General features: G+C 39.2%; 1 protein-coding gene across 1 annotated transcript in view; it reads right to left on the minus strand.

Annotated features, from left to right (window-relative positions):
* Positions 1 to 315: 315 nt before the first annotated feature.
* The window catches only part of trip4 (thyroid hormone receptor interactor 4), a 135,440-nt gene continuing 111,651 nt past the window's right edge, over positions 316 to 24,104 (minus strand). Inside the window, exon 13 of the mRNA XM_057834315.1 lies at positions 316 to 1,777. Coding sequence (XP_057690298.1) covers positions 1,713 to 1,777 — 65 coding nt within the window. The 3' untranslated portion in view covers positions 316 to 1,712. The remainder of the gene's footprint in view (positions 1,778 to 24,104) is intronic.

The raw sequence follows: 24,104 nt of genomic DNA on the forward strand, positions 1-24,104 counted from the left end.
AAATGTTTAACCTTGACTACATTTTGATTGACGTTCATGCAACTACTTGTGCATTGATAGAAAAAAAAGTGAATACTGTACATATGTACTGTTGCCCTGCTTTATATATTCATTCATTCATCTTCCGGGACGGTTATCCTCACGACTCCTACAATTATAAATAAACAAAAGGAAATCATAAAAATATGACAAATGTGACATGTGCCCCAGGCGATAGAAGAGTATGACAAACATGCAGCAAGGCTGTGTTTAGACTGAACATGTAACAAAATCTTCAGGATTTATCTAGCGTGGGCCGTGTTGGTACACGCACAACGCTGAGATAAAATGCCATTCAAGGAGTCCAGGCTTATAACAATAAACGCTTGAGTCAGAGTGTTTATCACAGTGTGGTTTATTCTCTTTGGAATGAAAGTGATCATGGCTGCAGGAATTGCTTCCATTGTGGGTTAAGTGAACAACAAAATGATCGAAACTGCGTTTCACACAATGCAAGCTTTTAGAACTCGAATGGGCAAACAAAGGGACGTGATTAAGGCTGGCTGTACATTGCTGCACTGTGGGAAAGAAATGTAAGCCATTTGGATTGCGCTCGGATGACCCTGCCAAAGCCCTCCGCATAATCACCCCTACTGTGCTGAAGTAATTGTGTCTCTGTCTGAAATAAATGAGTAGGCTGTGTTTTTACTCCCCAACTAGTGTCAGTCTAAATGTGGCCTTAGGTGTTAGGAGGGTAATGACAGGCTGCATATCAAAACGAGGCGGCTCCGCATTTCTTTTTACAGCTTGAGCTGTCAGTAGCTGCTCTTCTTCAGTCTCTTTGTGACATCTTAGATGAAGATACTTTCGAAATCCAGAAAGGAATGTTGGTCAATTAAAGCGAGGAAAATAGAGTTAAGGCTTTCCTTTGTTCAAGATATTAAGATTATAGTCGTCCTCTACAAACTCAAGAAAAGGATTTCTCCATAAAATTATAATTATTGCTTTTATAGTTCACCATCTCAATCACCCGAGGTCTGTAAACTGACAAAAAGCTTGCATGACGATTGTGCCTTTCTTGTTAACCACTGAACTAACATTTTTGTTGCAGGACCACCTGGCAGTTGGGAACTGCTATTTGTGTCCAGGACCAATAGACTGCATTCCACAATTCCTTAGCATTTTTGGGGTGGATCCAGGGTCTAACCTGCAATTTAAAATGATTGCATGCACATTTTAATGGACAGTGTAACCCTTTATAGGGCATTCATTTAACCCATTGGCTGCCATTGATTGCAAAATGGATAAATATCTAGCGCCATCATTGGCACTGAAACATGAACATTCACAACCTTTCCTTCCAGTTTAAATGAATCTCACGTCCATTTTGTCAATGGCAGGGAATGAGTTTAACACTATGAAATTTAAAAGATGTACTGCTTTGGGGCAAAAAGAAATGGTTCACTTGAATCATGCAGTGTGAATCTAGCTTTGTAGATGTGAAGCCAAGCATTGTTCAGTTGATCTACTGTAGCAAGCTACTTTTTGTACAGTCTAAAATTCCCTTTTATTTATTCTGTAAAGCAATAACAAATATGATATATCTTTCTGGTTTTGAATTAGAGTAGAATGTGAAATGTTCCCACTGCAATTGGCTGTGATTTACCAACTGTTTAAACAAAACTGCACACACACTGGTCGGTTTCTACTCCCTCCTTGGCCTTGTTGAGACGTCACTCTGTGGCCGAAGGGACCAGCCCCTTCTTGGCACCCTGGTGGTAGTGGCTCTCTAGCTTCCCTGTGAGAGAAAGGGGTGAAAGGGAAGGGTGGGAGGAAGGGGAGAGGAAGAGATGAATCAAAACACCATCAAAGGGACAGGGTGACCTTTCTGAGAGCTCAAGGCCTGCTGATTAGAGGCGGCCTTGGGTAGACACTGGAGAGAGCGGCGCACCGAGAGACGGCCCGAGAAGAGAAAGAGAGTGCTAAAAGGCCAACGAGACTCTTTAATCCATGGCTTGAAGAGATTAGAATACAACCTTTGTTGGCAGAAAAATAAAGTGTCCTTTAATCGGGTTATAGAGAAGTACATCCAGTGGAAATATATACCGGAAAAAACAGACTCCCTATCAAGAATCAAAAGAAACCCCCATTGAGCTGAATAAAACCCCCCCAAAAAAATCTAGTGACTGAACCTGGAAATGTTCACAAATCTTTAGCACTTGGTGTCTATCATCCTCAGTGGCAGTCAGTGAGTTAACATGTATCAGATTTTTAGTTGGGATGTCCTGATCAGATCACATGATCGGAATTCGGGCCGATCGCACCATTTTTCAGAGGATTGGAATCGGTTGAAAAGGATCGGGTTTTTAATAGTGTTGCACCGATACCATTTTTTGGCCCCGATATCGATATGTATATACACACACAAAGTGAATCGAGTAGAACTTTTTATTGCATACCTGGCATGGGTGACAATAGTTAAACCCCTTCTAGCCTAGTGTATCACATTTGATACACTCAGAATTTCATTATTTTGAGACTAATTTAGAATTTTGAAAAAAAAAAAAAAAAGATGGATGCAAGTCAACACATGCATCTACAGGTTCCATGAGAAAAAATATCTGGATTTAGCTAGGGTTATAGATATTACAGTGCTTGTTACACATATTCATTTTGATTTTTCTTTTTCTACAAAAATTGAAAAAAGTACCATTAGGACCTTATTTTTAAGTTTTGGGGATTCTCTGACAATTGCTTCATGTTGCAGGCATTAAGGGGTTAAATAAACCCTGAGTTTTGGCTCTGAAAGGCCAAACAATGCAACTTTCAGGAAATTATAAGTAATAATGATTGACCAAAGCATCCTGTCTCTCTATTAGCCTCCCTCTCTGTGCACCAGCAGCAACACACACTTAGCCACTTAGCTTAACTTATTCTATAGGCTTGCCACCAGTCCTTTGAAATAAAGAATCGTTCCAAATTGGGAATTAAAAGTTGCCTTCCGTATTGAAACGATACGGAATATTATAAATAGATACATTTCTATGCATTTTAGGAGTTTTGGGGCTGTCCCCTTTTCGTCACCTGTACGGCTTTGGGCGGGAAGGGGGCGTCCCTTATTTCTATTTCTGAAAGGTGGCAACCCTAATTTGGAAACAGGTCTCAAATTACTGCGGAATTTCTTTCAGTAAAAGACAATAAAAGTAAAGAACACCAAGTGAACTGACCAATGATTGTTGCTCCGGTCCAGCCCCCTTACTCTGGACAGCAGTCCTGTTGTTGCAGCCTCAACCTCTTTATGTTCGTTCACATGTTTCGTCTTCAAATGTTTTATCAGGTTCGAGGTATTGAAACTGGTCGATTTAACTCCACCTCTCGAAAATTTCAGGCCGCAAATCTTGCATGCAGCCATTGATTGTAATCGACGGAATTTCTATGCTAAAATATTTCCAGACCGCCGCCATTTCTCCTGTTTTTTTTATTTGCCTCCATATGAAAAAGTTGCCTCGGCATTGGTTAAGAGCGACTACTGGCCCACTCTCATTGGTCTGGAGCAGGCCAATAATGATAGCTTGGCATGCAAAGTGATCACGTGTCATCACACAACACAGAGTGTTGTGAGTGTCAGGAGGAAAAAAGGCTGCGGTCAAGTGTTATAATACAGGAACGGTAAATGGTATCGGCGCCCAGTTTGTTGGGGCTCGGAGATACCGTTACCACCATTTTCGTGTCGGATTGGCCCCCCATACTGCCGATACGGTATATCAGTAGTTTTTCTGCGTCATGCTCATACAGCGTCACACCCACCCTCCTGTTAAGCAGCGCGGCCAAACTGTCCAGTGCAGCTTGCATTTGGGAATTAAATTTAACGATGATTGACAGGTTTGTAGCTTTGAACTTACCAGAGAAGCTTGGTAGCGCTACGTTCAGTGGCACAAATGTGTCAATCATCGTTAGACTAACAGCGTAGTCATAAGTGTGCTGTGGCAACTCATTGTTTAAGTGAGACGTTGTTCTCAGCAGCATGAGCATTAAAGCGTGAGTGAATTTGAGTGGACTCACTCAATGAAGCATTTCATAAAGACAAGCATTTTTCTACGTTATTCTTATTTAAAAATAATACACATTATGAAGGCGGCACAGTGGGACAGTAACATGTTTGGACCTTTTGTTAAAAAAAAAAAAAAAAAACAGAAAACATTTTTCCAGTATCTGATCGGGACTGGGTATCGGCAGATTCTCAAAATTAGACGACTCGGACTTGGGTGCAAAAATATGCGATCAGGAAATCCTTAATTTTTAGATTGCCATATTGTAACTAACAATTAACATCAGTAATTAACTTATTGACTTAATGTTCACTTAAAAACCACACATCAATGAAAAACAGAATAATGTGCCAATAAAGCAGATGGTTTCCCATCAACGGTCCAGTAAGGCTTTTTTTAACCTTGTGAAAGGCAGTTTTTCCATGCTTCTGTTGGTTACTACTTATTCTTGGAGCTATTTTAGTGAGGGACTACAGAGAAAAGCAGCACACAATAGAGATTTTGAAATAAGTGATGAAATCAATTGGAAGAAGACTTCATGTTCATGGAACCACCTTCTTACTGTGTTTTGTAAAAATGCTGGATTACAATACCTTGACAATTCAATTGGAAATTACATAGATTGAAAGTCAATGCTTTAACACACATGGAAGAAAAGCATAATAATGAGTGAATTCATAACAACTACACATATCAAATAAGCAAAACAACAACAACTTCAAAAAAATCATAATGGTGTGCTGTGTATTTAATTTTAAGACAACATGAATTTAGACCTTCTCTTAAACAAAATGTGGAAAAGTGAAATGTTGTCAATAAGGTTGTTCAATTCTGAACCGAAAACGACTTTTCTGGTTGAAACGATGTTAAAAACGTTCAAATGGGTACGTTCGTTTTTCAAAACCGCACATTTTTTTCAATCAAAGCCTCTGTAATTTCCTCTGCATTTCCGCTTCCTCCCTCGAGAAACAAAACAACAACAACCTTGGCTACCGGCGATTCAGCTATTTTTGCCAAGCCAACTTTGGCCACAAATTGCATAACGTCATGAATAAGAGTATTATCAAATTATGTACTTAAAGTACTGTTGTACTGTATATGTAGAAGGATTGCAGTGGATTGTCAAATAAAACGTGCAACCTTGAAACGTTAAACACTTCTTCATTTACTTTGTCTGCACACTTTCATGTATAACACATTGACAGACAGTAATGTAGCGCCACGCATGGCTGAGTGTATGTCAGTGCTGTAACGATTAATCTATTAACTTGAGTATTCGATTAAAAATAAGATTCGAATAACATTTTGCTGCTTCGAGTATTCGTTTATTAAAATGCCGTTGTAATGGTTTATTTTGAAAGTGTTCGCATTCAGTTTTATTGATTTGGGTGGATACACTACCGTCTAGTCGGCCTCATTTCACATGGCTGAATCCAACTGCTCCATGTTAAGACCAACATAAGGCAAGTTTTTGTTGGCGCTAATGTTTTTTTTTAAAATGGATTTGTAATTTAGGTATAGGTATATTTAGCCGTTTTTTTGTGGGAATATGTGTCTGAACTATTTGTTAAGAGAATTTTAAAGTAAAAAAAAAATAAAGATGTTTTATAGCACTTAAGCTAGGGGACTTTTGATATATAATTCAGCCGATTGTTCTTTTGTTTGTTGTTGTTTTTTTTTTTTACATCGTTTGAGGCTCAGGTCAGGTATTTTAATTTTTCGTTTTCCTCATCCGATTATTCGAACTAACTAGTTCATCGATTAATCAACTACTAAAATAATCGATAGCTGCAGCCCTAGTGTATGTTTTGACTATACCACAAGTATGTCGCTCTGTCTCGTTTTCCTGTGAAGATTGCTTTCAATACAATAACGTATTTTGGCAAAATGCATAGCTCTACATTTGAAAATTTAATCTATATGCACATTGTTCATTGACCCATTATTGTGTTTGACCTGACGTCTTTTGTAAAGATGAGGTGCTCATAAACCTAAGGGATCATTCTGTTTGTTACCTCCACTGGGGTGCATATTTGTGTTCGTTTAGACAAAGTGATTGCCACTTTTTATTGAGTGACAGTTTTGAACCAATCATTAATTTATGTGCTGTGTGTATTAATAGAGTTAAATTCACTGGCAAATTCAGTTCTAAAAAATCAAAAAAGAACTTTAAATAGAAGACATTCCGAATATATTATTTTCTTTTTATTGATATATCGTAATCAATATCGGAAAATCGGGTTTAAGAGAAAATAATCGGGATTTTCTTGTTGGGCAAGATCAAACAGCCCTAGTTGTAAATACTTTCTGGATGTACTAGAGCAGTGATTGATTTTTTTCCCCCTCAGTAGTCTGAGAGCATGAAAACGAGTTTTGAATGAACAACAAGAGTGGATGAATCACAAAATGATTTCAAACAGCAGTAAACAATCCAAGGTGGAAAAATAATCCCAATGTGCAAACTGTACATCAGCAGGAGAGTCTATATGTGGGCTAATAATCCTATCTATGTCAAGAATGAGTAGACCAGGATATCATCACCGAGCATATGTTAAGTGCACCTGCTCAAACCGTTTAGCACATTGTCATTCAACGTTGTAAAACAGTACCCTTTCATTGCTTTGGCAACTGCGTAGGTTATAAAATGTTACTATCACTTTGAGAACATTTGTCGGAAGGAAGATTTTTCCAAAAAGCAGGATTTTATTGCTGTTTAAAGGTTTGCTCATTATTGCCAAGTAAATAACCACTGCTGTTGGTTTTTGAAACAACTGTCAACTCAAAAGCTACTGTAAGTGTCCAGTGAGATAGGTGTCTCGTATATCACTGTAAAATACAACTATTCTGCTTACGGAACACTGACGTCAGGTACAGTAGCTGTGTTTGCCATAGTTGACCCAAGGGAAAAACACTGCAATGAGGAGCGGTGGTGATTCTCAATTGTTTCTTTTTTCATGTTGTCAAGCTATGGCCTGACTTCATGAGCAGTGGCGGAATAAACATGGTGCCTGAGAGAAGAGCTGTCATTCAAAATGGTGCGTTGCCAAATGCTGCTTCGCTGTGGAAATTCATTCATTCATAACTTGTCAAAAACGTGTCAAAAGAAGACTATTAGTGCAACCACATAAGAATCATTTAAGGCTAACCATGAATGGTTAGACTTATTTCAAAGTAATGGATAGCCAAATGTAGCCATGACTGTTGGCTGCTATGCAAGAGCAGACAAAGCTTGGCAGTTGGAAAAAACAAAACAAAAAAACACTGGGGCTTTTGGGAAGTGCTTTGCATTGGTATCATATACTGTATTATTTTTATTTAGATCAGATTTATTGATGAAGTTGCATAATAGCAAGTTAAAAAATGTAAAGGTTAGTTAAAATTTTGCAATACATAGTTTTCTCAGTCAAGATGAATTGTTTTCTCTGTCCAACTCCAACCAGAGAAGCAATTGATAGTAGGTTTCGTGCGCTAAAAACTATTATAAAACATCAATCTAGTGGTTATTCGGTTAGTTTGTACCAAAAATAATTACACATTTTAAATATTACATATTATATATTAACAAACACCCAACCATAATGGAACAGTTGTCTTTTATATGTAAATGTATGCATAAACCTTTAATACGCATGAACACCGTAATGTAATTCAGATAAGGAGTAATTTACTGTTTGCCTGAACGTATTCAACTATCTAACAAGCAAGGTCAGTCTGCCTGTGAGGGTGAATATTGTTAATGGTTGTTAAGCTGCGAGGGACAAAGAGAGGAAAGTGTGGAGGAGAGAGGCTCAGCATGACAGCAGGAAAGCTGGAGAGAGGGTGAAGTATAAAAGGCTGGCTCATCGATTGGCTGAGATAATTTCCCATTGATTGCTGCACTGCTTGGAGATTGCTAGAAAAGGAGGCCATAAAAAGAGCACAGGTTGTCTCCATCATCAAGATTGTACAACAAGCTCTTGAGCACAGATGCTTATTCAGACACCCTAACTGTGTAACATATTTACTAATTAAATTCTCATTGCAAATCATCATTATTGATGCCGCAAACCATCATCCCATGAGAACGCTAGGGCAGTGGCGAGGAAAACATTTACCAGGGCTACAAATAGCAATAGGCATCGATTGACAATATCAGTGACAATAACACACATGACCACCATCGACCTTGTATTAATAATCTACATATTGATTGAATCGTCTCTCACCGTTTTAGTTTATAGAAAGGCGCAGACTCTGAAGAATATGAGGCCTTTTTATTTCTGATGCACATTTTTCGGCATTACCATTTTGTCCGTCCCAAAATATCTCACTTGTTCTGTTGAACTTCTCAATACACGGCAACAAAAGAGCAGTTTAAATAAAATCGCCTGGTCTAGGTTAGCTACTGTTGGCGTCTGAATAAAAAGGGACTCTATGGTAGGATACCCAGGAAGACCCAACGTCTGACCTAGACATAAAAAAGTCAAGCTGGACTTTGCCAAAACGTACCTGAGAAAGCCAAAAACATTTTAGGAGAATGTTCTCTGGTCAGATGAGACGAAAGTAGAGCTTTTTAGGAAAAGGAATTAACATATAGTTTACAGGAAAAAAACAGGGCCTTCAAAGAAAAGAACATGGTCCCTGCAGTCAAACAACAGAACAACAGGCTCTCTGATGTTTTGGGGTTGCTTTGCTAACTCGGGCGCTGGACTGCTTGGCCGTGTGCATGGCATTAGGAAGTCTGAAGACTACCAACAAATTTTGCAGCATAATGTAAAGCTGGGTCTCCCTCAGAGGTCATGGGTCTTCCAGCTGGACAATGACCCAAAAAACGCTTCAAAAAGCACTAGAAAATGGTTTGAGAGAAAGCATTGGAGACTTCTAAAGTGGCCAGCAATGAGTCCTGACCTGAATCCCATGGAACACCTGTGAGAGATCTGAAAATGGCAGTTTAAAGAAGGCACCCTTCAAATCTCAGAGACCCGGAACAGTTGGCCAAAGAAGAATGGTCTAAAATTCCAGCAGAGCATCGTAAGAAACTCATTGATGGATACCAGAAGCGGTTGTTCGCAGTTATTTTGTCTAAAGGTTGTGCTACCAAGTATTAGGTAGACGGTGCCAATACTTTTGTCCGTCCCATTTTTGGAGTTTTGTGTAAAATGATAATGATTTAATTTTTTTTTTATTCTCTTTTGTATGTTTTCATTGCAAGCACGATAAATTAAGATATTACTACCAAAGGATTTGTAATTACAATCATTTTCTGGGAGAAGTTGAGTATTATCTGACAGAATTGCAGGGGTGCCAATACTTTTGGCCAGCACTGTATGTCAACTGACAACTAGTTGAATGACACCTCTTTCATATCTTGTGGGTGTCTGTATCGCTTTCACCGGCACTAATCAACTTTGAGAAGGGTGGCAGGAAACCTGCCACACACAAAAAAAAAAAAACCCTACAAATGTGCTGACTGCTTTACGGCATACGTCATTTCCCTCTTTCCTCATTTATTATAAAGATGGAAGTCGATGCGAACTCTTTTGCGTGAATTCTGTAAAGATGGCAGAGCAACAAAAGACACAAAAGATTTTGTCCGAGGTGACAAAAAACAGAAAAAGTGAGACTACAAGGATAAACGGTCACTCAAGAATAAACAGTGGCCCGGCTTTCACTCGCTGGCGTAATCCCCACTCCCCGTCAACTGAACTCATCAAGGCTGACAAGTTGGGGTGGGGGTGATACGGTACCAAATCAAACGTTTCTTACTTTCAACATGATCATATGCTCTTGTTTAGCGACAACTAGATTCATCACCTCATTACTATTTGTCCTTCACACAGCCGCTGAAAACAGAAATGTTGTTCAATCCATCTGCAGGCAACTGGGGGATCAGAATTTTACGAGACTGTGCGCTGGTCCTCATGGTAAATGCAGTCTTTCTTAAGGCAAACCTCTACTGCTTTTGCCCACCTGTGTCGCTAAAATTCACCAAAACTGAAAAGTTAAATAGTGTTGCTTTAAATTACACATTAATAAGACTGACAGCACTCACTACCATTTCTTGGCTTCCCTAATCATGATTACCCGATGCTCGGTCAGTGGTAAGTAAAAATTTCAGATGATATAGTTTTATGTTTTAATATGTATGTCGCTCTTGAGTATAAGTTGCAGGCCCAGTCGAACTATGAAAAAAGTGTGACTAATAGTCCAGAAAATATGGTAATATGAGCACCAGACTTGCTCTGCATCCTTTTTAACTTTGTCCCACTCACCACTAGGGATGGGAATTGATAGGATTTTTACAATTACGATTCCATTATCGATATTACTTAACGATTCAATTCTTTATCGATTCTCTTATCGATTCTAATTTGGGGAAAAAGAAGAACAAACGTTTTGATTGGCATTGAGCTTGTTTAATCAGAAGTCACAACCTTAAAAACTCACAAAAAGGTCAAAAGAGGCCCAAAGTCTCAATATTAACTGTGGCAATAAGTGGCAAATGCACAAGAATGTAACATTTTACTGAAACATTTTTCTAATAGAAATAAAAAATATTGGTACATATTGGCATATAGGTCGTTGGTCTGCCGTTAGCAATATGTGTTAAACTTGCAGGGGTCCCCAAACTTTTTCCAGTGAGGGCCGCATAACTTTACCCTTCGCTGATGAGGGGCCGGGGTCAGTTTGTAACAGAAAAAGTGTGACGATTGCAGGGGTGCCTAAATATAAAAAATTATTGTTTTTCAGAATGCCACAATCAAATAACCCTTTCTGGATATTTCACGGAACGGAACAAAAGTAAATAAAATAAAAATAATAATATAATATAATAATTAATAATAATAACGCTATTCATCAAATAGATAATAACCAAATAACCCTCTCTGAGTTCTTCACAGAAAAAGGCCAGAAAATAATTAACACTATTGAGAAAAAAAAAAATCAAAATGCTCTCTGGTATTGTTCAGGGGGCCTGACCAAATGTCGGGGCGGGCCGTAGTTTGGGGTTCCCCGTTAAAGTATTATTTACCAGTATATTGAAATGCATGCCTTTTAGTTTTTATGGTGCTTTCACGCTCAAGTGGGGGCGCCCTTGCGCTTCCTCACGCGAAGAAGAACGTGCTCACGTGAAGAAGAGCGCTCTTACACACGAAGAAGAAGAAATGCCGCATCCAAGCGAGTGAGCGAGTTAGTGAGAGAGGGAAGCACTACTACGACCCTACGTTCTTTGTTAATGCTTGTAAAAAATCTACAGAGGCAACGCCTGTATGTATCATCTTTTGTGTTGTTGTGTGTTTCCACTCGCGATCGGACACTTAAATCCAGTTGTATAGTGGTTTGAACGATGTGCTAATGCTAGCGAACGCATGCTAACTTTTTTGTTATTACTGAATTAGCAGCTAATCATCGCTGATTTACGTTGATGCAAACCTGTTTGTTATTGGGGACGAAATTGATTTGTTTCATTTCTATTTTTAGTTTCACTCTTCAAGTGATGGTTGAATAAAGTCAGCAAATTATACCAACGTCTTCTGTATCCTCATTTCGGAGTTTAGCTAGCTGTATAGCTGTCTCGGTGAGGACAGTGCAGTCTATTCCCTCCCGATGCAGTTATCTCCACCTTGCAATGATTGCAAGTCGTTTTGTTGTAATTTTTCCTCGTGAAGTGAAGACACACTTTCGAGCGTTTGAACCTACGTGCTGTCATTGTTATGTTTACGGCTGCAATGCTCGTGCTAAACCATCGTAACCTTTCATTTTCACCCTCTTTCCTGGTGAAGTGCAGCCAAACTTTGGAGCGGGTGGTTCTTGGCGCCATGCTAGTTTGATGTGTTTGGACAACAAGACAGTCACGACGCAATATGAGTCTTCAGGACTCGTTAAAGGGATCGTTAAGGCTTTTTCATTGTGATGTCGAGGCCTCGAAACACTAGGAACCGGTTCCGAATTGGAATCGGATTTCGATTCCCATCCCTACTCACCACTATTCATTCACGCAACTAAAGAAGCTATAACTATGTTAACAAGGCACACTGTAGTACTGTAGACTAATCAGTTTACTTTATAGTAGTGAACTGGTGGCATAACTTATTGTGATATTTTAAGCCCAAGTCCCAGGGCGGGTGGAATATCTAGTAGAATTTTTCATATTGAAAGAATGATCGTTTAAAAAGAATATGTCTCGAGTGAGCACTTAGAGCCAAGATTATTTCAGAGTGACTATCTCAAAATACAGTGTCAGTTTCTCTCAAAAGAACACATCTCAATTGCTGAACAGATGACAGATTTTTTTTCTTTTTCTGATACTAAACTTGCTGCTAATGGAGTTTGGAATGTGAAACCAAGCTGATGACACTCAAGTGGATGTAAATATAAACCCTGAAAGCCACAAGACAGCAGTGAAAACAGTGAGTGGAAAACCCCCCGCTTGGATTTCCATCTTGCTGTTAGTCACACCTAATTTACATTCCCTTTCCATGCTTGCCAGAGAGTGCATTTACAAGTAGATAGAAAAGGTGCTGTTTGAGACTTGTTTGCATGCTGTTTGCAAGAGCTTTGGGAGAAGCATCAACCATGCATCCCACTGAAGAGGAAACAGCCTCTCTGCATGTCTTGGTCTCTTCAAACCTCATCGCCTGAAGCTGTTTTTACACACTGCAATGGCTGAGTGATTTCTCCAACCACCAGTGGGCTGTTGAAATGGTTTAGTCACGCACATGGCAGCTCGTCACCACTCACAGGAGAACCAGCGTCTGACAAGTCATGAAAAGCAAAGGTGTTGCTGGGTTTAAGTGGTGGAGTAGTCATGACATTATGAAGGCAGGAATATGTTACTGTCCATGCAGACAACAGCTTTAGCCATATCAGTTTTGTGTGTGTGTTTTTTTTGGGTCCTGAATGGAAACTTAATGGGAATAATATACCCTGAAAATGCCCAAAAGGTAAAATTTAAAATGTTTCCATTTCCCAAAGGGTTAACTATTTCCATTATTCTTATTTTATAATTTATTAATGGCCCAAATGTAATCGCATTTAACGACATTCAGTTTCATTTGCATATGACACCATTTGCTTTAGGATAATAAATGCCTACTAAACTTTAAGGGCAGCAACCTAGAGCGGGAAGAACCTGCTGCAACCCCATTACCACAGGATCTCAACACAAAAGGCTTTGGGTGTTCTGTATTCATGGGGGGAATCACACAGGAGAGTAAAGCGGATTGTGCTTGTTATTGTTTTGATTTATTTTCCTGTCGTTTCTTAGCTGTAGCAAACACAGGCCAACTAAATAAACAGGGTGATAAAATAGTTATGTTAGGAATACAGAAAAATGAGCGACGTGATTGAACCTCTTCAAACTTGTACGTGGCTTTAACTGTGAGGCATGACCATTTTCTTGTCAGTCATGACCATTTTCTTGTCAGTTACAGAATTCAGTGGGATTGACATTAAATGTCTGGAACACACTGTATGTTTTAACCTCTTTAAAATGTGAAAATTCCTAATTATAATTTACAGAAAATGACAGTACCTCACAATATTATTATTATCATTATAATTTTTAAACATGTCCTGTTCAGCTGCTTGACACAGAGAATGGAGATCTGAGTGTCATATTGATCTGAAAAGTTTAAATTTATCACATGGGAGTATGACATCCATTGTGATCATTCAACGTACCTCGTTTATTAGGAGAGAGCAGAGAACAGGAAGGGGTTATGGGGGAACAAAAGAAAAGAGGGAGAGAGAGAGACAGAAAAAGCACAAACAAAAACTAGAAATACATTAAATGCCTACTCTAACTATGAATATGTTGGTACCTCACAATATTAAATACAAACATTTTCCCTAAAATTTTACCTTGAACTCAATCATTAAAATTTAAAATAATAGCCTAAAAGTAAGTAAGTAAGTAAAAGTGGTTCCTCTACTTACGAAGGTCTCTACATACAGAATTTTCAGGTGAAGACACGCATCAATGGGGAAAATATTACCTCTTGTTACGAAAGAAATTTCAGGATAAGAAAGGCAAAAATACATTATGGTTGGTATTCTCAGTTCTCAGAGTTTACTAAACGTAACATACTTATAGCTGCCCTTCCATTGGCTATTGCCTAGAATTAATTAGCTAAGAGGGACCTCTACTGTATGTGTATGTGTGTATCCCAGCATCCTCTTTATTTACACCTCGTGTTCTGACAGCTTTACATGAGTGTATTAACTTTTATTATTCACTGTATGTTTTTTTTTACAGTATGCAAAACTCAGATTTTATGTTTATTGTGCAATAATGCAATTGTAACATGTATTTGTTGCACGTTTTAATGCACTTTTATGCATTATAAAATATTTATGTCGTCATTTTGGGGGGATTAGAACGGATTAGGGCATTTACATGGAAAGCGTGTCTCTACCAACAGATTTTTTAAGATACGAAACTACTTCCAGAACCAATTAATTTTGTAAGTAAAGGTACCACTGTATAGAGCAGGGTTCGGCAACCCAAAATGTTGAAAGAGCCATATTGGAACAAAAAAACAAAAAACAAATATGTCTGGAGGCGCAAAAAACACTTTACATAAGCCTTATAATGAAGGCAACAAATGCTGTATGTATCTATCAGCTATATTAGCCTACTATAAAAACAACTAAGTTGGCTAAAAATACATACTGAGCCTTCATGATGTAATGTTTATTTTCCCTACAGTGCATCCAACGCACCACGCGACTGCTCTGTTGTATGATTGCCATTACAATATTAATTGTTTTATTGCTTTTATTAAATTAAAGAAATGCAATAAAGAAATCTGATTTTTGATGTCATTTTTATTTTGAAGTTTTGAAACAAAAAAACCCCTTGTCCCTTATCTGGGCATGTCTTTGATTTTCTGTATTATCTCGGTTGTGTAATAAAAGGCTTCCAATAGGTGTACGGATATGTACTCACCATCTGTGAACGGTTTACCACGCTTTATTATCTCCCGGGATACAACAAAACTTGCAGCAGTAGTGGAGTTTGGCGATGCAATCCACTTCTTAAATATATTTTTGCACTCCTATAAGTTCTTCAGAAGTAATGGAACCACACTTTTTCTCTCACTCCCAACTGGGTACTCGGCTGCCGGTTTGTTTACAATAGCTACCTGCCTGGCATCCCGACCTGCTGATATAAACATGTGTCGCAGGGTATGACGAAAATGTTCGTTGACAGAAATATTGAAATTTAATTTTTGTTCTACACGTTTTTACAGCAATGTTAAGAATGTTTGCGTCATTTTTGTCCTCCTACAGCAACCATATCAAAACAAAAAAATTTACCTTTCCCATATTTTTCCATTTTCAAACATTTTTGAAAATGCTCCAGGGAGCCACTAGGGCAGCGCTAAAGAGCCGCATGCGGTTCTTAAAACTCGGGTTGCCGACTCTCGGTATAGAGGAAGAGATCTTTCAATTGTTTAAATCTTACGTTTTTATGATTTTAACTGACCTACGTCCTGTTATGAAAATAAAGTTCAATTACAAAAAATGGACAGTCGCTTGACTACCCAATAACAGATTTTTAATTGTCTCGTGTGAAGTCTCCACATGTGGAACTTTGGAAATTAATGACTGATCCTGATGCAATAAATGCAGCAGTATATTTGCAACTAATCTAAACCACAAACAAAATAATTGCAGTGTAGCAGAACAGTAATAGTGAGAGACCACAAAGTTAAACCGTTTTGTATTGGCAACTCAATGAATATTTACAGCCAAAAAATGTGGCCTTTTGCTGACAGAGGTTCAGATATCAACAGCTTTATCATGATAAGCACCACACTCAAAATATTTCTATGACATTGTTTCCATGTCTACAACATACAAAAGGGAGTGCTCACAAATACGTATATAACAGTGCACAATGGTGTAACAAACACTACACAGCCAATGCTGGTCAAGGACACCATGACTTCATGAATCATAAGAGTGAGTTGAACAGAGCTGATACACACACTCTGTGTTTGACTCGACCTTCACTGAGCCCCTGAGACTCACTTAACTCCAGGGTTTTGCCTGAATCCAGGCTATGAACCATACAGTTACTAGTGCTATGGAACAAACTGTGGTCAATCTTAGATTTGGTTCGGTTTCAAACAGTTTTACTGATATTCTTTTTGTTGGAAGAATAGCTTCAAAAAAACAAGGTCAAAATGTATCAAAAGTTAGTCAATAATATCTCTAGCTGAGTGTTCAATAATGACACCAGCAATTAATAATAACAACAACAACAAAAAAGTGAAAATGACAATAACTCTATATACCACTTGAGACATTAACAATATGCAGGTAACCCTATGATGCTGCCTGAAATGCAGTCTTGTGAATGCCATCTGACAAATTTGTGCAAAATGCATTTTAAAATTGACCTTTAAATAATTCTATTCTGCATTTTTTGCCTATGAAAAAACAGGTAGCCAATAAAAAATGAAAACAATGTTTTAAACTTGGGGTAAGAGAACCAACCAAGTCTTTTTGCTTTCGGGATTGAGTCGATGGATGGAAACATTTGATATACAATCTGCATGAATTGAACAAAATGGTCAGGTGGTTACTTTTTGCTGCATTTACTTGCATCCAACGTTCCATCACAGCTCCCTGCGCAATACTGAGTCATTGTTGAAAGAGAGCCCAGAGTTATCAATCACTTCTCTCCCATGCTGCCACAGCAGGCCAGTGACTCACGTTTTACTAAGAGGTCTTGAGATCTCAAAAACAGTACAACAGTCATTTAGATTCATCGTAACAAATGTTTTCAAAGTGAAAACCTTTCCTTTTAATACAGCACTGCGAAAATAATCTCCCTTAGGTTAAATTTGTGAATACACGCAGAGAGAAAACGCTTGCTTTTACAATCGCATGTACAACCGTAATGTCTAAAAGATTCCATTTACAACCTAAAAAATAAAAGAAATACCATCTTCAAACAAGTTAAAAAAACTTATAATACATATTATTAATTTTATTTTTATTTTCATGACACTCAAAGACGCTTCACAAGAAAGATGAAAACACATTCATTCATCTTTTGAACCACTTATCCTCACGAGGGTCACGGGGGTGTTGGAACTTATTCCAGCTAACTCTGGACAGGATGAGATTTGAGCAGTGATTTGTGAAAAAGTGAAAGTGATTGGAATAATACAGAGCAGAAAATTGGAAAATAGGAATATTTACTATAAAAATCAAGTGTTGATCTATTAGCACAATATACAAAAGGAAAAAAAGGTAGCCAATAATAAGCAGATGTCACTTCTGTCATTTTCTTAAACCAGAGAACCTTTGCAAAGTATTTAAAATGACATGGAACATTTGAAATAAACCGTTAGATTACACCGCAGACAGTATTAATTAAAATTATAAGAAAGAGTACCTCCTCTACACTTCACCTCATGTGTCATACATATCAAGTCACTGACAAGGGCAAGCAATATGACTGAAATAGTGTAACCTGTTATTACACCTTTCTGAAATTGTCTGATGTATCTGACCCAGCAATGACTCTTATCCTAAAATTATTCTAATAATCCAGATTAAGGTCTATGACTTGGTTTCCAACATGTTGCTGCTTGTTGTTGCTGAAGGGTGAGCTCCATAAACCTGTGTGGTATGGAACCATATGCGTTTCTAAGATCAAGCCAAAGTACATAATGTACAGAGAGATATTTTCCTACAAGAGCCTCCCTGATGGGTTGTGTCACCACTGTTGTTGTGTTCCAAACAGCAGGGTACTCTAGGTAACCCACACTTTTGCACAGAGGTGTGAAAGTAGCTGTTTTCAGAGGGAACTCCACTCGCCATTGTGACAAGAATTTGAAGAAAATCAATCACGCAGCAAGATGCTTGTAAATTGACTTTTGAATTCTCTTCCTTCGGGATCCACACATACTCTGCACACTTCCAGGGGTCTAAAACTTTCCCCCTTCACCAGTGCACAGTTTGTCGCATTAAAAAACCTGGTGCTGCCAGGAGCAAAGAGCGTTGTTAAAGGAGGAGTTAATTTGCTGTGGAGAGGTGGGTTCTGAAATAAAAACATTTTTCAGAGTGGCAAAATCTGAGCAAGTCCAATAGGGAAGGTGCAAGCGTAGTAATTTCTTGTTATTTTGGCAGATGGATACGCACAAGTCATGGCAGAGGAAGCCTTGAAAATGCACTTTCTTAGTTTCCAGAGCTTTGGAACACGCAATAAGTGGCTCCCTGCTAAGAATTAGCAATAAGTTGATTTGCTCTGTGTGGAGCTGTAGTTCATGAACGACGTTAAACTATCTACGTTCTCACTAATAAGGCCATTTACATGGCACTTATAATCTGCCTTTGTCCTTAAAATGTGAAAAGTTGTGGCTTTTTGTGCCACAATGAAAAATAAATGCATTCATGCTTTTGGCTATAGTTTATATATATTACAGGTTTTTTTTAAACATGGGGTTTTGACAGTTCCCGTCATATTTTCGGGATCAAAGCATGGTATGCCAGAACGGCGTTCCGATTCCGTATTTCATAGCGGAACGCCGATATGGTGCGTTCCGGCTCACTTTCATCCCTGCTAAATTCCATATTTGTGTTGCGCATGTATGTTTATGATGTAACTTGTTTATTTAGCACCTTTGGATAACATTCAGAGTCCAACTGAATGTAAAATAGGGCTTATTCACCGCGACAACAGCATCGGTTCCAAATTCTGATGAGGGTGCAAAATTTATCAGAACACCGGAAAGTCATTACTCGCTGACGGGAAATTTTGAAATTACTACACCTTCTAGACCAGGGGTCGGGAACTCAGTTTTGTGATCACTGTTTTTTTCGTGAACGCAATTGAACACATCACGCAGGAGCGAGAGTGAAGGGAGGGCACGCTTGGCTTTTACAAGCAGTCGCAGAATTGTGATTGAAATAAATCTGTAGAAAACAACGACGAAAGCTGGTCATCGTTACTTGGGATGTTACCATCAATGCTCAGTTGCGCTCTCACCACTTGAAAATAACAAATAGAAACATATGGTGTGGCGCTGCGTATATTCCCTGGAAGCCGCAACCAGGAGTGCTTGAGCAGAACAGTGGCGATCCTGGAAGTGGCGACTGTTTTGACAGGCGTAAATGTCATGACAAAAAAAATGATTGCGCGCTCTTTGACTGGGGGTACCACGCAGTTCATTTTTCAGTGTTTAATTTTCCTCTACACATTTTTATATACTCATGTTCGGTCGACATTGAGTTGGGAGGGGCCAACTCCGCTGTTGGCTGATCGGAGACTTGAGCGTTTTCTTACAGCACTCGTCACCCGCCTTATCCACGATGGAAGGACCACAAATGGGCACTGTTTATGATGCCGTCATGCCACACTAAAAATGCCGATGGCATGACGCCACTTCCTTAGTATCTGATTGTTGTACGGACACACTAGTCCATATTAAGCGGTGGGTAATATTTGCCGGCTAACTTGTCTGTGTAAGTCCCTGCACGGATAAGAGGCAGATTAGTGTAGCCGACATGCCGTATAGTCTAACTAATTACACGTTTAAGGCCATTATCCGTCCTAGTGCGGACGTAGCCAGTGAGAGCGTGCAAAACAAAGTGCACGGCGGTCACGAAGATACATAGTTGATCAATATTCATCTACAAATAGTAGGAACATGTAAGAGGTGTCACATAATGTAGTACGACAAGCAAACATTCTGACTTGCCAAATTTCCCGCAACGGGGTCATGAGGTGCCCCAGACAGTTGGTGGGTATGTCAGACAACACGCGGTGTCATGACCCCCCCACTTCAAAATGTCGGACACGACAGTCAACGATTCTCAATGATGTCTGTCAGGCTAGAATCAAAATAATTGTATAGTCCGAGTCAAACATTAGTGTGTTTCCGACAAAACGTGCTTTGCACTCCACCATTATTCTCAACCAGATAGTTGGTTCCTGGTCATGTCTGCAGCTGCCACCTCTTTTCCCTGATTGGTTGCCGTCTGATGCAGAGTCAATCCACATTAAGCCACAGTATGATGTACTGGTCGGGAAAAGTACAAAAACATCGTTTCCCATCAAAAACAGTTTTTAGTGTTCATTGCTCTTTTTTAAATGAGGAAATTAAGCGCATTTTCGACAAAACCTTGGAAATTGACCCATCAACAAGAACCGCTTTGTACTCCGCCACTGTATTCAACCAGATCATCGCTTCCTGATCACGTCTGCAGCACCTGCCTCTCTCCCCCGATTAGCTCAGTCATCAGATGGCCGCCAAGTTACTAGATACTTGAGGTTGTCAAGACTACTGCATGATGAATGAATGAATCAGGTAGGACCGTCTTGCTTGCAAAACTAGTGGGTGAGGCTTACAGTCAAAAAATGATGATACTTTGTTTTAAATACTTTTGGGTATTGTATGAACTGGTAAAATTGCCAATATTTCTTTACAACTTTTGATGTTGTTTCTTCTTCCTTTCACACATTTTAAATTCCCATTTGTCTGTCGACGCAAACTTGCCTTGCTTTAATAAAAGTTATAATCCTTTGCTGTTTTTTTGGATGGCATGTTGGCTTTGGCGTCATCTATCATCATTCGCTTGTTATTTCTAAAGAGAATTTCCAAAATTTAAGTATAGGTATGCTGGCAACGTTGAGGTGGGGAGGAATATGTAACGTTCTAATGTCAATTGGACTGTAATAATAGAATATAGATACTGCCTCTCAAAAGACACCACCCAACGTGCACACTCAAACGCAAGCGGATGCGCACACAACTACGCATATACATGCACAAAACCCACACACACAGCCACCCACCAATTCACTTTAGGCGTCCAAATGTAATACTCTTTGAGGTAACCATAGTACCGGACTGCAAAAATAATTCAACCTTCTGTGACATCTCTAAATAAGAATTCCTCATTTTATTCCCTCTGACGCCAACTCAGACGCTCTGGGGTCTGTGCTCATCCCAAATGTAATCAGTGCAAAGAAGTTTGCTGACGCATTCAGATATGAAGTGTTTATGATTGATTGGTTCAGCTTGGAGTGAAGTAGGTTGCAGAGGGAAAGTAGTAATGACAGCCAAGCATCACATGTAGACTTATAGACAGATCCTCTGGTTCAGGGCTCTAGATCAAAACTGTGCCTAACTGATCACATTTTGCCTCGGAAACATGAATCAGTGGAAATACATTTTTCATCAACTTGTTCACCTGACCGGTAAATTTGCCCATTTTCAAATTATCATCATCAAACATTTGTTCGTTGCCGACAAATGTCCACTCCAGGCTTCAGCTGGTTTGTTTAATGTGAACACTAATGATGTGGCAGCGAACAGAGTGAAGCTTGTTAGGTGAAACGGCCACGTTTTGTCCATCATTTTGTAACTGCTTAGGGGTTGCAATGTCAGACAGGGAACCACTGTCTGCTGCAAAATATTTGTCAAGTTTGTTGAAACCAAAAAGAGTAGCTTGACTAAAGATTTACAAGTAATGTGGGGAAGCAATGTTGTTCTTTTTGAGACAGGTAAGCAGTGTTGTTAATCTTACTGAAAAAAAGTAATTAATTATAGTTACAAATTACTTCTCCCAAAAAGTAATTGCGTTAGTAACTCAATTACCTGAATGTAAGAGTAATTAGTTACTTGGCAAAGTAATTGGTGATAATTACGTACTTTTTTTTTTCCTCAAAAAAAAAAAAAAAAAAAAAACATTGGCCACACTATGTGAAGTTTTTTGTGAAGGTTTTTGGTACAATTGGCCCGAGCCCAATTCTTTACCCTAATTTACCCTTTACCCTGAATCAACTGTTAAAAGTTGTTAAAATTGCTCCCATTATTGCATTAGTTCCCTTCTCTCTACTTTCGACATATGAAAGTTTTAAAACTGTTTCATCATTTAAAGATAGATTCAAGTCAAGATTTTGCCGATTTAGAAGTATTTTAGATAAAAAGTTACTTAGGTTCGCTAGGAAGGTTCTCTACAACAGAGCCGTCCTAAAAAGTCTACTGCTTTAAGATGGCGGCTGTCTACTAACTCATTTAGTGCCATGTCTGTCATTTTGCATCTAGTTATATCTATGTACAGTACATGTGATATCTACCATGTCTACCATATCTACCATAACATGCGGGCGTAGTTTGTAGCCTATCGGCTACAACATGTATTATTGGAGCTACCTAGCATCGCGTTTGCTCGGCGTCACAACTTTCTTGCCTCGTCCCTACTCCTGCTCTGTCGTCTCGGTGAGTCCGTCTCCCTCAGACTTTTCGACCAATATAGTAACGCATAGTAACGCATGCCTTTCCGTCCTCAGTAACGGTAAGGGCGTTGCCAAGATGAGAAAAGTAATTAATTAGATTACCCACTACTGAAAAAAAAAAAACGCCGTTAGTAACGCCGTTATATTGTAATGCCGTTATTAACAACACTGCACGTAAGGAGACAAAACAGTCAACATAATCACTAATCATTTTAAATATTGTTTTACAGATATTATCACCTAGCCCTTCCGTTATTGGCTTACATGTGAAAAAGAAGTGGGCCTTGGGGCTATCAGTTAAATCTACTATACAGGTTTCATGTACCTCTTGTAAACAATTAACACTTGTAAAGAGGACTATCAGCATCCCAGCAAGATGTCAGATGAAAACAAAATTGATGATGAGTCCAAACTGTTGTGTGACGGTCATGGAAACGGGTCGGAAATGATGTTTTGGGTATTAGTGACTTTGTATTATTAGTAATGAAATGAATTGATAAAATGAAATTTGCAATCTGGAACAGTATGTGCCCAAATGTTCTGCTTGTGCCCTGTGATGGAAATTTGAGTCTAGACTGTTTAACCACATCTGCTAATGTTACCATGACTACTTGTGAACTTCTTGTCCTTTAGATGAACTAATGAAAGTTGAAACAAAATGTGCCCAACCTTGTGGGAATGTCTCACGTTAAAGATCACATTTCACACATGTGACTTAAGCAATATCATATTTGTTCAATCAATAACAACAAACACACTATGATAACACCCATATAAGGTCATGTCTCAGTGTTAGGGCACTTTCACACCAGCGCTGTTTGGTTTGTTTTAACAGGACCAGAGCTCTTTTTCTCAGACAGTCCGCTTCGTTTTGTTAACGTGAACGCACGCAAACAAACGAACTCTGGTCCGCTTAAAAATCGTGGGTCTCGGTCCGCACGCTGCTCCGCTTGTGAATGCAACCGGGAGAGGGTGCGTTTTTGCTATTTTAGGTGCAGCGTCACAGCGTGGAACTGTGCTGCTCCAGGCTATGACTCTACACGCAGGGAATCCTTAGAAGCAGAAGTACAGCGCGCATGCTATTCAAAATCAACAATGGCAAGATGACAGACGAAATAACCGTGGCCAAATGTTGTGTTGTGTTAAGCAGTTTCATTTGATACACAGAATTGGGTTCTAATGCCGCGGTTGTGTTTTGCATGCTGATCCTGAATGGACTGTGTGAGAGTGACAGTGGCCGAGACAGGCGGAGCCTCTCAGGACAGCCATTCCGTGAGTCTCGCTCTCCTAGAAGTAGCAACAATTTGACAGTCCAAAAACGCACGAAATTGAGAGCGATTGCATGCCTGTGTGACATAGGTTATCATGTGGTTCCCATTCATGGTTTATTTTTCCCCTATGCATTTTTTTATATACTCCAGTTCGCTGGGCATAGAATCTGGAGGGAGCGACCCCGCCCCCGTTGACTGAGCGGCGGCTTAATTTATGCTATATTACGCGCAGCGTCACAGCACCACAACAACACCAGCAGCAACAGCAGCACCATTCCCTCCACTCGCAGTAGGGAGGCATTTCCTCTTCTATTTGTCCATTCAATGAGTGAGCCTTTCATCCACGTCCTACTCGGAAAATTCGGTTGGTGCAGTTTGAATGCTGAACCTTTTCAACAAGTCATTTGCAAGTCTTGCTGTAAAGTAGCTCTCCAACCGGACGCTGGTCCTCTTGGTCTCATGTTAAAGCGCCCTTAGACTCCTCTAAGGAACTAGAAGGGTATAAAAAGCAGGAACCGCTCCCAATTCGGGGGAGATGCTGTGTTACAGACATTATCCTCT

The sequence above is a fragment of the Corythoichthys intestinalis genome, chromosome 1, assembly GCF_030265065.1.
Source record: "Corythoichthys intestinalis isolate RoL2023-P3 chromosome 1, ASM3026506v1, whole genome shotgun sequence".
Taxonomy (NCBI): Eukaryota; Metazoa; Chordata; class Actinopteri; order Syngnathiformes; family Syngnathidae; genus Corythoichthys; species Corythoichthys intestinalis.